General features: G+C 39.0%; 1 protein-coding gene across 1 annotated transcript in view; it reads right to left on the bottom strand.

The window, feature by feature from the left end:
• The window catches only part of Cdk15 (cyclin dependent kinase 15), a 95,742-nt gene that overhangs the window by 71,423 nt on the left and 7,548 nt on the right, over positions 1-16,771 (bottom strand). Inside the window, exons 4-6 of the mRNA XM_015481270.2 lie at positions 12,642-12,721; positions 2,160-2,254; positions 1,124-1,186 (exon numbers count right to left, since the gene is read on the bottom strand). Of these exons, the coding sequence (XP_015336756.1) occupies positions 1,124-1,186; positions 2,160-2,254; positions 12,642-12,721 (238 nt within the window). The remainder of the gene's footprint in view (positions 1-1,123; positions 1,187-2,159; positions 2,255-12,641; positions 12,722-16,771) is intronic.

Genomic DNA, 16,771 nt, shown 5'->3' with positions numbered 1-16,771 from the left:
TTGGTTTCCCTGGTTAGTTTGTTATCTCATCATCCATAGTTATGTTAATTTTTTTTTCCCACTCTACAGGTTTTATCCTCAATCTTCCCTACCAGACCCAAGACTAGGTTAGGTCCACTCACCATGTATTCCCATAATATTCTTAGTTAACGTATATATAGTTCTTAGTACTGCACTTCAAACTGCCTAGTTGAGTCCATGTATCTTATTTCACTTTAGGCTCATTGAAAATAAGAAACATAACTTGTTATTAAAACTATAGAACTTAATATAACGCTGAGTACTCAGTATTTCTTGAGTGAATGAATAAATGAATACATAAATATTAGTTCAATGAATAAATATATCCTATACAAATCTCATATGGTTATTCTAAGAGTTGATCAATTAATTAATGCCAATAAAACCTTAGGGAGTAGAAAGTATGAAATATAAATGACTTCTAAAATTTATAATGTAGAATTACTGCTAGTTAAGCATTTACTATTATTTCTATTCTAATGACTGAGAAAATGGAATTTAGTCCCATATGTATAATAGGATCCACTAGAACAAGCAATGCAAATTTTATCATGGGCCACAGTAGTCTCCCATGAAAAAGGCATTTATTTTATGAAGACCTACCTTTATTTCTTTTCTTTTAATATAATCCTTTTTAATTAGTTTATATTTCTGAGGACAACTTGACATGATGTTGATGACTGACAGAGTTACATTACCCAGAAAATAGCTAGATATTGCTCCAGTTCTCAAGGGACAACTATTTATTTATTTATTTATTTATTTATTTATTTGATATTTCTCTAAAATATCAGTGAGGACCATCTCTTATTTGGTGTCATGGTACTTGGCTATGTGATGTAAATCTGTTTCCAAATTCTTCTGTTGTAGCTGGACTATGGTGGTGCATGCCTGTAACCCAGCGGCTTGGGAAGCTGAGGCAGGAGGATTGCGAGTTCAAAGCCAGCCTCAGCAAAGGTGAGGCGCTAAGCAACTCAGTGAGACCCTGGCTCTAAATAAAATACAAAATAGGGCTGGGGATGTAGCTCAGTGGTGAATCCCAGGACCAAAAAAAAAAAAAAATCTGCTGTGGACAGGAAAGCCTGACCTTTGCAGTACTCACCCTGACGTTGTGAGGATGAAGCCCTCCTGGATGCTGAGACATATACTGGGCCAGGTCTGTGTGCTGAATGGAGCAGCAGAGGAAGAGAAGACAAGAGTGAAGTCAGGGGTGCTGGGATGTTGTCCTAAAGCAGACCACAGACCTGACCATGAAGGACGAATGATGAAGTTAAGGATTTTGAGACCAAGGTGTTAAAGGAATATAACCAGGTTTTCTGAGACTACACTATTAAGGTCAACCACAATGTGTCTTTCTAACAGGCTGCTTATAGAAGGAAGCCTTTTTCTTGGCACAAATGGAGATGCTCATTATGAATGACTGGCACTGAACACAACACAGGAATTTTTCATCCTCCAAGGATCCTTGGAGGTAAGGCAAGTACACGCGCCTTGTGATTTCTTTCTGCTCATTTGAATCTTTTTTTCTTTAAAAGTACAAAATGAGTTGTTCTTTAATAAGCTTACATATAATTTTAAAATATTTGTGACATATCTTGGTTATCAATGAAATAAATGTTGGGTTCTGCTCAACTAGTGATTAAAAATAGGTTGTTTTTAAAGGGCAAAATTTTATGTAGAAGGCAAATTCAAAATCCTAGTTTATTATTGGTGGAGACAGGAAAAGAGACAGCAAAAATAGTGGACAAGGAAGCCAAGTGTGGTGGCACATCCCTGAAATCACAGCAACTTGGGAGGCTAAGGCAAGAGGATTGCAAGTTTGAGGCCAGATTTAGAAATTTAGAGAGACCCTGTCTCAAAATTAAAAATAAAAAGGGCTAGGGTGTGGCTCAGTGGTACAGCAACCCTGGGCTCAATCCCTAGTATCAAAAAAATAAAAAATAAAAAGAGTGGACAAAGAAGCTGGACTAAAGATGGATACAGGAACATTAAGGCTTCACAAATCACAATATAATGGAAATTTCCATGCTCCCTTCCACATTGTAATGAAAGTTTTACCATGCCATAAAATATTAACAGATTCATTATACAAGCACCAGGCCTCTCCTTCATGTGTTGTAAAATGCTGGAGAACTCACCATGTATTCAAAAACGAATGTCAGGGTCTCTTTGGTTTGAATTATGTCATGCAGAAGCACAATATTGGCATGTTTCAAGCCCTTCAGGAGAGAAGCTGAAAGATTAAACAAAATATTAAATCAATCACTGATAACGAAAGTCCTGTTTTAAAAGCTATCAAGCCGTATTTATTTTTTTAAACGTTTCAAATCAAGCATTCTGTTTTCTTACAGCAAGAAATAAATCTCTCTGGAAAGAATACTTAAAATGACAAAGTCCATTATTTTTTAAATGGTAAAATCACTGCATATATACAACTTATCATTCTTACAGGCTAGAATGGTTGCAAAATCTGTTTCTGTTTACCTCATCAATTTCATCAAAGCACTCAGAGCACTTTGTGAATGCTCTCCTCTGGGAATCTCATCATCCCTGCTCCACTGCAATAGGAGTAGGGGCCTGGAGAGATAAAGGCCGCTGGGAGAGCAGGAAATAGATTGTCTGCCTTCTAGAGCAGGACTTTGCAACGTAGGACGGGTTCCAAAATGCAAAGTCCTGCTAGTGGTCAACAGGGTCAGTGGAGGTGATTATAACTGGGAAGCATAGGGCGAAGATTTGTTGAGGCATATTAGAGAGTGGAAAGGCTTTCTTAGGGAATGTTGCATACCACTGTGGAAAGACAAAAAATGCAAACTTGAAAAGAGAGAGCCGACTTGGGAAGTCAGGGGAAGAGAGGGGAAGGGCCGATGAGTTTCTTGACTCTTCAATCACAGGTTGCTCTTAGATGGCTAAAGGCAGCCCTTTAAAAGGGAGAAGTAATCACAAAGGCCAGGAGTGGCTGGGAACAGAGTTGAAAGGCTATCATTGAGGGCTCTAGAGATAGGAAGACCCTGTCTTCAGGAGAGCAAAAACCAGAAAAGCCACCATAAGGAGATGATAAGTCTCAGCTCAGGGCATTCCTGAATTAATAAATAGTGTCTTCAAGATTTAAAAGAAGGCTGGGATTGTGGCTCATCGGTAGAGCGCTCGCCTAGCACGGGTGGGACCCAGGTTCGACTACCAGCACCACATAAAAATAAAGGCATTGTGTTGTGTCCATCTACACCTAAAAAATAAATAAATATTTAAAAAAAATACTTAAAAGAGGGTTGGGATGCAGCTCAGTGGTAGAGCACTTGCCTAGCATGTGTGAGACCCTGGATTCAACCCCCATCATTGAGGAGAGAGAGAAGGAGGAAAGAAAAGAAATGTCAGTATAAAAGTTCTGTAGATACAACTGCATTTCACAAATCTCTTGCACCAACTCCCTCCTAGTATAGAATTCCCTAAGATTAAAAACAAGCAAACAAACTTAAGTACTCAAATTGGGGAACAAAGTTATTTCCTGCATGAATCTTATCCAGTTATAATGAATCCTTATTACAGCCCTCTGACAGCCATTCTCCCTTCTAATGGGGACACCTCTGTTTTTCTCTGTTTCAACCCTCTTCTGACTTAGTCCATGCCCTTCTGTTGTGGCTGACTTCACTTCCATTCAATGTGGGCATACAACCCAACCAGAGATCAGCCCCAGTGATGGATGATTGGTTCAGATACAGGCACAAAACCCAGGCCTGGGAGAGCCCTACTTTGGTGGTACCATCAGGAAAGAGGTGCTTTCTTTTCTACCGTGAGAAATGAATTTGTGGGATTTAGCCAGGAATTGCTGGTACCAAATTACCAACACCTGGTGAAAGCAGGCCTAGGAATAAAACTAAGGCAGAGAAAACCAATGTTGAGTGATGGAGATACGTGGCTTCCCACCATCACTGTTTGTACCCTGCAAACCTTTAATTATCAGATCTGTGGGCTAGTGCATTTCCTTCTTTATTAAGTTGGTTGGAACTGGGACCCTCTTACCACCAAAGGAGTTCAAAATCCTATTATGCTCTAATTTATACTGTTTGCTCCCAAAGTCTTTTTGGACTAAATTCAGTATTTTGCTTTTACAAATGCACTGTTTTATAAATGTAATCAGTAAGTTCCACAGGCATCTGTTTCATTTCTCAAGTTCCAGACCAAAGACTACATGGGAATAGAGAGATGACTTTCTCTCTCTTTTGGATGCCCCGCCACACCACCTATTAACACTCAGCCAGAGTAAGCACTTAATTTATCAAGCATATTTATTGAGTGTCTTAAGGGAGAACTGTCTGTGGAGCCAGAAGCCCTACATGAATCCTGGCCCTGTCACTTTCTATCTGAGTATCTCTGGAGAGTATCTCAACCCAAGTCTCCATGCAGCCACTCCCAGTGAAAAGTCCTATCAGCTTTCCTGACTTTACTCCACAGGATTGATGCGAGGATGGACTCCACTCCCTTTTGCAGAACGCTTGGAAAGCATTACTCAAAGGCAAATTCAAATTAATGTCCTCAAATCTGCTTCTCTATGCCCCTTTCACACTGAACCTATTAAACCCCCACACCCAGTCTTAAAGTCTTGCTTTTGGTATGTTTCTGCAAGAGTTTTCAACACTTTCTGTATTTATAACCATGACTTCTGACCATTTACTGAGAATGCTTGTATTTTATGTATATTTTTACTTATAAATTGTTTCATAATTTTCCCCTCTTATACACATACAATCGCACACACACACACACACACACACACACACACACTACAAAGTATGTATCAAAATTAGATATTAGGGGCTAGGAGTGTGGCTCAGTGCTCCAGTGCTCTTGCCTAGCATGCACAAAACCCAGGACTTGATCCCTAGCACCCAGTGTTCTTGCCTAGCATGTACTAAGCCCTGGACCTGATCCCTTAAAAAAAAATTTTTAAAAGGACATGGTAAAGCTGACATTGCTAAGAATATTAAGATTTTTAATACAATTTTAGTCTTAATTATATTACTAAAACCCCTTATGCTTATTTTAAAAATCATGATCGTATGTTTTATTAATCATGATGACTTCAAACTATCATTTGCTAAAAAGCTCAAGGAATGATATCTACTTGGATGAGACTACTAACAACAGTGAATATAAATCTTTATTTCATGTAATTTTCTTGATTATTTTACTTATTAGGAACTCTGCCATTTCTCTGTTTTGATTTATATTTGTCTGATTAGTTTTATCTACAGGTCACAGTTTCTTTTCTTTTATTTTTTAGTTGTGGTTGGACACAATACCTTTATTTTACTTATTTATATTTATGTGGTGCTGAGGATCGAACCCAGGGCCACGCATGTGCTAGGCGAGCGCCCCACCACTGAGCCACATCCCCAGCCCTTACAGGGCACAGCTTTTTTTGCAGAAATATTTTTAAGCCATTCATTCATTTTATGAAGGTTCGCTGCTCTGGCAAATGGCTACTTCTCTCTTCTCTTTTTTTCCCCACACCCTCACCCAATCCATCAGCAAATCTGTTGGCAAGACTTTCAAGACATTCCAGAAGCCCTCACGGGCCTGGTCCTCTGCACTCTTCCTGAGCCAAGTCACCATCCTACCCTGGCAGAACTGCTGTAAATGCCTCCTAACTGGTCCCCCTGATCCTACCATCTCTTCCACAGCTAACCACTGGGATCCTTCACTGGAGAGGGATCCACACCCTGCAGTGACCTTTCATCTCACTCAATAAAATCCGAAGTTCCTGCTCTGGCCAGCCCCACCTCTGCTCATCCAACCATGCCCATCACTCCTGGGCATCTCCTCACACTGCCACCCTGGCTTGCTGGGCTTTAGCCACATTGGCCCCCTACCTGTTCCTGGGGAACTTGCAAACACAATTCTTCTCTGAAGTCTCAGGTTTGCAGTCCTTTTACTTGCCACTCTCTTTCCTCAGCTCTCTGCACACTTCCTTTAGGATTTTGGCCAGATGATACACATTAGGTCTGGGCTTCTTTGGCCACTGTAGATGAAAAAGCAGCTCTCTACCCCATCCCACCCCAGTAGGCCTCTATCCCTGGACCCTGCTTCATTCTTTCCCATAGCACTTACCAGCACCAGACACAAAATACATACATGCACACGTGTATATACATGCACACATACATTTACTGTCTGCCTTGATCCTTGTGAATATAATATTCATCAACAATAGGGACTTCTATCTTTTTTGCTTATTGCTGTGTCTAGGGTACACAGAACAACATCTGGTATATTCATGTTATCAATAAATTCCACCCATTGTTGGCTGGTAGAGAGTGTTTCTGATTCAGATCCTTTTATTCCTTGTTTCTTTAGTCTTCTCCCTCCCAAATGTTCTGCTTTACGGCCATGTCTATTACGGATATTTTTTAATATATTTATTTTTCAGTTGTAGGTAGACACAATATCTTTATTTTATTTATTTATTTTTATGTGGTGCCGAGGATCAAACCCAGGGCCTCACACTTGCTAGGCTAGCTCTCTACCTCTGAGCCACAACCCAGCCCCTACTAGTGCTTTTTTAATGCCTGAGACTACTGAAATAGCTATGTGGAAACTGAATTTTACTGAGTAATTTATAGGGAGTTTGCATGAAAGAGCCCATAATGTTTAAAGCTTTTATCTTGTGGTGGCATTGGTATGTGGTTGAGTGTATGCACTACAGGACCAAAAATGTCTTTAGCTTCAAATATGAGAGTCTCAAACCCAGGGAAAAACAGTCTTTCTTCAAATTTCAAGGACATCTTATAATCTTTGCAGTAGGATGTAATGCCTGTTCTGCAGACTAAACATATTGAGGATGAAAAAGTCAACTGAGAAAAAGGGAGACAGATCCTAAAATCAGCATTCTGATTCTGGTAAAATTGCTGTTTTCATAATCATATTTCAAGTATTATCTATCTATCTATCTATCTATCTATCTATCTATGTAACTGGGGATTGAACCCAGGGGTGCTCTACTTCTGAGCTACATTCCCCATCCCTTTATCTTTATTTATTTTTAAATTTTGACACTATTCTCACTTAGTTGCTGAGGCTGGCCTCTAACTTGTGATCCTTCTGCCTCAGTATCTCCAGTAGCTAGGATTACAGGCTTGTGCCACTGTGCCTGACATTATTTTTTGTTTTTCTTCAACAAAAAGACACACAAATAAATGGGGTGCAGGGTGCTTAAAGCTCCAGACAAGTCACAATGGGGTTTATTTATTTATTTATTTTAATGTGGAGCTGAGAATCAAACCCAGGGCCTCCCACATGGTAAGCACATGCTGTACCACTGAGCTATATGGTGCTTCTAAAGTAATTTCAGTGATGGGGGTGTAACTCGGTGGTAGAGAACTTGCCTGCCATGCATAAGGCCCTGGTTCAACCACCAGCACTGCAAAAGAAAAAAACAAATGAAGTAATTTTATAAATGATGTCAATGATAATAGCTAACACTCATTGAGTATTTAGGCCATCCCAGGTATTGTTGTAAGAATTTTGTACGTATCTACTTGGCTTGATCATGAAAACATCCAGAAAATCAGAAGAAACATGAAAAAAGAAACACAATCCCAAAGATCAGGAAAAATCATGCATGGTTGATTTTGATTCTGTTCATAAGATATCTACAAATCTAGATAGTAATATGATAATGTGAGCTATTTCAAAATTCAGACAATTATCACTTTCATCTCACAATGATAAGAGAATATTTAATATCTTGGTTTTGTCCATTTCATTGGATTTTGTGTCTTAATGAAGTTTTAGGAAAAGTAATGCTTTTCAAGTGCAATGGGTCACAATGTCTCTTCCTTGTCCTGGAGATGTGAAGAAAATATGGAAGATGATGACAAGGGAGAGCAAGGCTGTCTCCCCAAGTCGTGGTGAGTGCCTGCAGGTCAGAGTCCTCTCCAGACTGTGGGATCCTTGAGTATGGATTGAATCCATCCCTATTTTCCCATCTCCAGCACTAACACAGGCCTTGAATGTGGTGGTCAATAAGTACTGAGAATTAATAAAGAGCAGGCCACTTGTAATGAGTTTATGTAGGAGTCAATAAGGCAACCCACCTCAACTCCCACTAGACATTGAATAAAAAAGAGTCGGTGTGCTGGGGTGTAGTTCAGTGGTAAAGCTCTGACCTAGCAGGCATGAGGCTCTGAATTTGATCCCTAGCACTACAAAAAAAGAAAAAAAAAAGTGGGGTTGCAGTTATAGTCCCATTTTCTCTGACATGGATCAGGTCAATGAGTCAAGTTATACATTCCAATAAAAGATACAATCTAGATAAACATTAAGACAAATGTCAGATATGAAGTTATCCTCTGGGCGAGTACGGTGGCGCATATCTGTAATCCCAGTAACTCAAAAGGCTGAGTGAGGTAGGAGGATTGCAAGTTTGAGGCCAGCCTAAGCAATTTAGTGATGCCCTAAGCAATTTAATAAAACCCTATCTCAAAATAAAAAAATAATAACTAACAGGGCTGGAGATGGGGCTCAGTGGTTATATGTCCCTGGGTTCCATCCCTGATGCAAGAAGAAGGAGAAGGAGAAGAAGAAGAAGAAGAAGGACAAGAGAAGGAGGAGGAGGAAGAGGAGGAGCAGGAGGAAGAGGAGGAGGAGCAGGAGGAAGAGAAGGAGGAGGAGGAGGAAGAAGAGGAAGAGGAGGGGAGGTGGAGGAGGAGGAGGTTATCATCTGATTTTTCTGGAATTATAATTTCCATCACATACCTTCATTTTGTTTTATAAAGATCTAACCATGCACATGTGAATTTGCTGTGTGTGATGTGATTTGCTTGCATTCCACTGCAGACTATTTATCAATGTTTTTATTTTAAGACAGGGTCTTGCTAAATTGCCCAGGCTGGCCTTGAACTTGCTATCCTCCTGCCTCAGCTCCCCAGGTAGCTGGGATTACAGGTATGCTCCACCACACCAGGAACAACTCTGAGATTCGAATCACACCCCTCCTTTGTCTCATCCCATGACCTCAGTAAGGCTCCTTGGACTATTTTTTGGCTTACTTTTCTCTTGTATGGATTGGAAATAATTACTCTGTAATTTTCCTAAAAGCAAATGGTCTTAAAAGATCCTTAGCTGAAACTTTCCAATTTAGAGAATGCAATTACTGGTGTTGTAGAATCGATGATAGAATCAGAATTGCTAAATATACAATATTATTTTCTTTAAAAATGTTTCTTCCGCATTTTCCTTAATGTTTATACAGAGAACATCATAAAAACAGATTTCTATTTTCACTTTTAATCTTGTTAAAAAAGAAATGCTTAGACCAAGCATTTCCAAATTTATATAATAAAGTAGAAAAAATTGTAAATAGAATAGATATGGATTCTAATACCTAATAACTCTTATTACTAGCTCTGTGACCTTGGACAAGTCACCTAACCTCTCTGAGACTCAGATTCTTTCATCTTTACAACAAAAATAACACTTTTTACTACCAAGAGTTCATGAAGGGGTTTAAAAAATTGATTATGGAGAGGGGCCACCTTGTATGCCTGGTTCTTAGAAAAGGTTAATTATACGATTGCTTCCTAAGAAAATACTGGTAATAATCGAAGGTCCTAGGTTTAAACCAAAAGTTGAACATTTGTACAAAGATATTTAAAATAAGGTATATTACTAAGATATTGATGAAGAGTTGAATAAAATGAAGACTCTTCATCCTGATATAAAAACACAAACATATTTTCTTCTAGATATGAGAAGAAACATTTGAAATATAATTTTGAGCCAATTGTGAAAGATTTTCTAAGTTTTTGCAAAAGCTTCTGATCTTTTTAATTAGCAAAATAATGTAAGAAACATGTGCAGTGCTGTGTACCTAGCAGTCAGCAGAGTGCTTGGCCACAGCAGGTACTCAATAAATATTTGTAGAATGAATGCATAGGAAGTTGTGGATTTTTGAATCAGAGAGATTTCGTTTGTGTCTTACAGTGCAATCATAACACCTATCTCTAAAGGTTGTTAAGAAGATTGAAAGAGGTATAAAAAGGACCTGGAACTTGAATTAAGACGTTTTCCTTAGTGCTGTTTATACTTTTGCTAATTTCATAATATTATATGTCAAGATCAAATAAAAACAAATAGTATTGTACTTGACCAGACTAATAAACTGCCACGTGTATTCTCCCTATAACATACAGAGAGACTGTTCATGTAGCAAAATCCTCCTCAATTCGTCTCTGGCTGCTTTGCCATCAGAGCAGCCAAACTGCTCAGAAGTAATTCCTGCTTCAAGGCTTTTTAAAGCAGGCTGTGGTACTCACTTGGTTTTTCTGCACTTGGCTTTTGGTTGCCTTTTTAGCTAGTGACCCTGGATTTTAACTAATGAACTCCAGCTGTTCTTATTTTGCCTTCCAGCCCTACTCAGTTAACCTCCTGTCTCCCTGGGCGCACATCCTTCAAGTTCTTTCGGGAGAAATGGGACAGTGCCAAAGTTCTTAAATGAGGCCTCACATCTTGAAGGGAGAGGGCCTCTCTGACAAGGACTCCAAGTTTTTATATTGATGGAAAAAGAAACATTCGTTGTTGGAAACTGGAAGCCTAACAACCTCCAAAGTGTCAAAAATCCTTTTGTGGTTTTTATTATTATACATTGCAAACCTTTCAGTAAGGGAAGTTCATAAAACCAACCAAGAATGTCCTCAGTTCAATACTAAATGTAATTGTAAGCACCTGTGACCGGGAGGCAGCTCGTTGGTAAAAGTGCAATGAAAGAAGCATCTAGCACACGGAACAAGACAGATCCAGCTTTTCTGAACCATGCTGAGAACCATCTGTTAGCAAATCCAGCAAAAAGATTTCACTGTTAGCCTCAAATGTCAACCTGAAAAACGTGGCTGTGGGCAAAAGCTAAGCAGCAACACTGGCCTTACACAATCAAGCTCACAAAGGCCACAACTGGAGAATGAAGTGAACATGGACCTGGATCCCATCCCTGAAGGAGAGTGACCTGGTGATTTCTATTCTATTCAGAAATACTCTTTATCCTATCCACACATTTCTTCCAAACATGATCATCTTTCACAGGGACCACTAATAAGTACATCAGTAAATGCAGCTTCCATGGTATTACACACTTAAAACCATGCATTCCCCAGAATGCACCTGATCCTACCAGGATGGGTCCCTGGCTAAGCTGACAGCCATTTGGCCCTTCCACTTAAATTTAAAGTGATGTATTCCCCAGAGGCTCTGAAAGACTTTGAAAATGGCATTAAATTCAGTTATAAACTCATTTGCTGAATTGCTTTTTCCATGCCTGATTGCATAAACCCATCCTAAGCTCAGCATCTACTGACTCCATTAGCCATAATGAGACCACTGGTTCTTGTCTTGGTTTACAATATCTTTTACACACTTGTTCCATGAATTATCTGCTCCACATGGAAAACCACATAGAAAAGAGACTGGAGCTTTCTCATCCTTCAGAACACTCAGCAATATGCTTTGCACATAATATGTGCTCAGTAAAAAGAGAAGATAAAAGGGAGAGAAAGTAAAGCCAGGGAAAGGCATTTCTTTTGTTTTTTGCTAAAATGGACAGTAATCTCAATTTCATTTTAAATGGCCCATGTAAAAAAGTTGATACATTGTATTTTTAATGATTTATTCACTCTATTGGCTGTTCTTTCTTTCTTTTTTCTTTTTGTAGTACTGAGGGTCCACCCCAGTACCTCACCCAGTCTAGCCAAGTGCTTTACTGCTGAGCCATATCCTCAGTCGTTTTTATTTTTTATTTTGAGACAGGGTCTTGGTAAGTTGCCCAGGTTGACCTCAAACTTGTGATCCTCCTACCTCAGCCTGGCTTTTCAATTTTTATGGTGTAAATTATTAGTTATCTCTATGCTCAACAAGAAATTATCCAAAGAAAGGAGCAAGAATGGAATAATAAGAGCCAACATTTACTGAAGTCTGAAAACAGACTCTGTGATAAGTGCCTTGTATATATATTCTTGTTTAATCCTCATAGCAACTTGTGAAACATGGACTATTATTATCCTCTCTCTACAATAAACTAAGTCTTGGGCAATCTACCCAACACCACACCACTGGTAATGGTAGACCTACAATGCAAACCCAAGTCCATCCTTCCTCATTTGCTATACCAACCAGGGTACAAAGGAAATACAGACACAACTCTTAAAGTATATGCCTTCCCAAAAGAGTTTTTCAACTATGAGGAAAGAAACATTTGCTACATTTAGGCAAATTTCCCACTAATAATTTGGATGATTTTTTTTTTTAAATTTCATATGAATTTTTTCGGTGTTGTATAGATGCAGTTTTCACAACCAGCATGAGGCCAAACACTTGGAACGTATTCAGAAACACTGTTTGAGGTCAAAGTTTTGGTCAAGTGATATAACAGTTTTGAATCTTAACGTCCTCAAGAATAAATAATGAAATAGTAGTATAAGTTTTCTTAGAAAACTGGCATCAAGAACAAAATTGTAATGGTAATATTTCTTTCATAAATATAAAAAACCAGATGTTTAACAGATAAACTCAAAGCATTCTTTTACCAAATCCAGGAATCAAAACAGATCTCTTGGGTTTGCTTTTCTGGTTCTTACCTTCCCGAATTGCTGTGAATGGGACTCCTTCCTCTGCATTCATGCTGATGACTTTTAAAGCCACTAGTTGTCCATTTATCCTAGAAAAGGGGATGGGAAGTATGGCACTCACTTATTGACATGGTTCAAAGCAGCAATAGAAAAAGAAGGCTTAAGAAAAGGAGTTCTCTAACAAAATATATTCTAGCATATGGATCTACAATTATCTCCAAATAAAAAAAAATATACATATAAGTACATAAAAATATTCTCCAAACAAAAAGTTTTATATATATGTAAAGTATATATCATATATATGATTCATATATTTTAACAACACTATATCTACTAAAGCGATGTATGTTCATTATAGAAAAAAACTGAAGAAAATAGAAGCACAGAGAAATCAACCCCCTCTTTATAGGGGTGCTGGGGATTGAACCCAGGGCTTTGTACATGTGAGGCAAGCATGCTACCAGCTGAGCTGTATCCCCAGCATCCTTTCTATTTTTTGAGACAGTCTTACTAAGTTTCTTAGGACCTTGCTAAATTGCTGAGGCTGGCCTTGAACCTGTGATTCTGCTGCCTTAGTCTCCTAAATTGCTGGAATTATAGGCATGTGCCACCATGCCCGGCCCTCATAATAGTTTGATGTGCATTGTTTCTTTTATTTCCCTTTTGTGCATTTAAGATATTCTTACTTCTCATCTGACTTCTTGTAGTGGTCTCCTAACCATCTCCCTGCTTAAATACTTGTACTCCATCTATCTATACCGAACAGAGTAGCTGGGGGCACATTTTAAAAACCAAAGTCAAAACAAGTCACTTCTTCATTCAAAAACCAGCCAGACTTTTACAACAGCCTCCTGATCAGGCAAGTGTTGCCTGATCTGCCCAGGCTTCACCATTCTCTCTCTCTCTCCCCCTTCATCCTCCTACTCTCCCCTTATTCATTGTTTTGTTTGTGATGTAAGCCAAGTGCCCAGAACAGAGATTAAAAAAAAAAAGAAGAAGAAAGGAAAAAGAAAAAGAACAGAGATTTTAATGCAGGTATAAATATGTTGGGTTGCTTTGGTTTGTGGGGTCCTGGGGATTGATCCCTACGGTGCTCTACCACTGAGCTACAGCCACAGCCCTTTCTACTTTCTATTTTGAGACAGGTTCTTGCTATGTTGCCCAGGCTGGCCTCGAACTTGTGATCCTCCTACCTCAGCCTCAAGAGTAGTTGGGATTATAGGCCTGCACCACCACAACCAACTATAAATGTGATTTTTACAGAGCAGGATTTATATCATATTGTCAGTAATCTGATCTTTCTCCATTTAACATTTTCTCTTATCATTCCTTATTGTGTTGTATGATGTTTAATAATGGCCTAATATTTCATCATGTAAACATACTAAATTGTTCAGCCAATTCCAAACGTGTGTAAATTGTTTCTACCTTTGGACTACTATAAAAATACAATAATGATCATATTTAAAGATTCATCTTCTCATACAACCTTAATTATTATTTCCTTAGGTAGATATGGAATTGCTGAGTCAAAGGGTATTCAGTGCCCATGTTTTCATTGACTTGAATTCACTAAGTGATCACACAATGATGGCATGAGAGTGGCCATTCCATCAATTCCTTGCTAACACTGAGCTGGGTTTTGTTTCTATTTTTTGTATTTTTAGATTTCTTTTTTTTTTTTTAAGAACAGTTTCACTTTTTCAGAAAACTTAGGAAAACAGTGAACCAACATTGATAAGTTATTACTTGCTAAAGCCCAGAGTTGATTAAGATTTCTTTAGTTTGTACCTAATGGTCCTTTTTATTGTCCAGGATCCCATTCAGTTGTCATGTGTCCTTCAGCCACTATTGGCTATGATAGTTCCCAGATTTTCCTTGTTTTTGATGATCTTGGCAGTTTCGAGGAGTACTGGTCAAGTATTTTGTAGGATGCTCCTCTCTTGGGATCTTTCTGTTTTTCTTATGATTGGTTTGGGATCATGAATTTGGGGAGGAGCCATCTTCACATTATATTCAGGATACCTATTGTGGACATGACTTATGTCCTTTGATGTGGACCTTGACCACCTGGCTGGGGTAGCATTTGTCAGGTTTCTCTACTGGAAAGTTACTCTTTCCCTTTTCCATTCTGTACTTCAGGATGAATGTCACTACACACAAGGAATTGGGAGCTATGATCTACCTCCTTGAGATCCGGTTGGAATTCTACATGTTTGAGATTTATTTCTCCTCTTTTATTTATTAACTTGAACCATTTATTTATATCAGTATGGACTCATAGGTGTTTTATTATTTGGGTTATAATTTGATATTACTTTACTTTGTTTTTCAAATGTTTGCAGATTTGTCCTTTGAAGAATCTTTCAGTTAGCTCTCATGTCACTTTGGCACATCCACACCAAACTGGGTTTTGTGTTGTTGTTGTTTTTGGATGTTTTTGTTTTTATCTTCACATTTTAGCCTATGTGATAAGTTAAAGACGTTATCACACTTGAATTTCTTTACTTATGCAAGTGAGTTTTCATAGTATTTTCTATTTCTTTTGTGCTTTCCCTAAATTGCCTACTTTTTTCTTGAAATACTTACATATACATCTCACCAGTTATTTTCATTTGCTTTATAATGTCTTTGAAGATTTATTTACTTGTTTGTTTATTTTTGTGGTGCTGAGGATTGAACCCACAGTCTCATGTATGCTAGGCAAGTGCTCTACCACTGACCTACATCCCTAGCCCTGAAGTTTTGAACTTAAAAAGATTTTTATGATGTTCAGTATTTTCCAAAGAGTTTTGCTTAGAGCCTCTTTCTGTAAAATTCTACCCTACTCTCCCCCAAGAAAAGTTTTTTGGTCAAATATGTTTAGAAAATGCTTCTTAATTGTTCTTAGAAGGTCACAGTATACACTGACATTTTTAAAATACTGAAAGAATCTATAATAAAGAATCGAATTTGGTTTTGTTCTGCCCATATTGATTTTTCCATAACTGTTTCAATGAAACATCTATTAAGGTGTCTCAGAACTGGGGATCCCTAGAACATACTTGGATATATGGGGCACCACGGACACTTCCTATCTTTTCTCATGGATTCTGATTTGAGTGTTAGACAGACTTTCCAGCCTAAAAGTTACAAAGAATCCACGTATCTTTTCTTCTAGTTCTTGTATGTTTCTTTTTCATTTATCTCCTTAATCCACCATGATTATATATTTTAGTGATACTTGGATCTTTAACTGTTCTGGACTTTTCAAAACCATGTTTCTTTGATCTGTCTTTTCTTATATTGTGCTGGCCTTTTTTTTGTTGTTTTTGGTTTTGGTGCTGAGGATTGAACCCAGGGCATGTGAGGGAAGCATTCTACCAACTAAGCTATATCCCCAGCCCTGTGCTGCATAATTTTAATTATTGTAGTTTAGAATACACAGTTGGACCTCTGTATTTGTAGGTTCTGTATCTGTTAAAACAACTGCAGATTGAAAATAATCTGGGGGATCGAGAAGGAAGATGGCGGCGAGGGGAGTGCATTGCCCCCGTGTGCTGCTTCACTGTGTGGGAGTATGACAAGTCAGGACGGCTAAAGGATATCTTGTTAGGAATTTCCAGCAATAGTGGGGTGCTCCGGAACCTGGAGGAAGGATTTCCATCGCACGAGGATCGGCTACGGGGACTCAAACGCGAGAGGTTTGTCGCACGGAGGGTAACACTGCTTATTCAGCAAATCGCCCCATGGCTAGAGTCTGCAGCGCGCGCTGGGAAACAAGGAGATAGCGACGCAGGGATACAGCGCTGCAGTTTCTGCCAGCCGTGCAAGCACCATACTCAGGGCTGAATTCTGGGTTCGAGACGGGGGAAGGAAGCGGTCCATCTCGGTTCTCCACACCGGTCAGACCACAGAGGAGGCCAGCAGCCACCATGTTGGAAAGCTGACGTCACCATCCCTGTTTCGACTGACCGCAGCTCATTCAGCCATAGAACAGGTAATTTCAGGCTGCAATTCGCCTGCGGCTTGCAGACAGATTGCTAGGGTTCAGTGCCTGGGTGCTTCTTAGAACCTGATCTTATCGGAGCGAACACCGAGCGCGGGGCGGCCGAGTTCCGGCTCCCGGAACCGTCCCGGAACCGTCCTGGCCCAGG

Source organism: Marmota marmota, unplaced genomic scaffold (genome assembly GCF_001458135.2).
Source record: "Marmota marmota marmota unplaced genomic scaffold, marMar, whole genome shotgun sequence".
NCBI lineage: Eukaryota > Metazoa > Chordata > Mammalia > Rodentia > Sciuridae > Marmota > Marmota marmota.
Note: the sequence above shows the minus strand (reverse complement) of the source record. Positions and strands in the feature narration are given on the sequence as shown.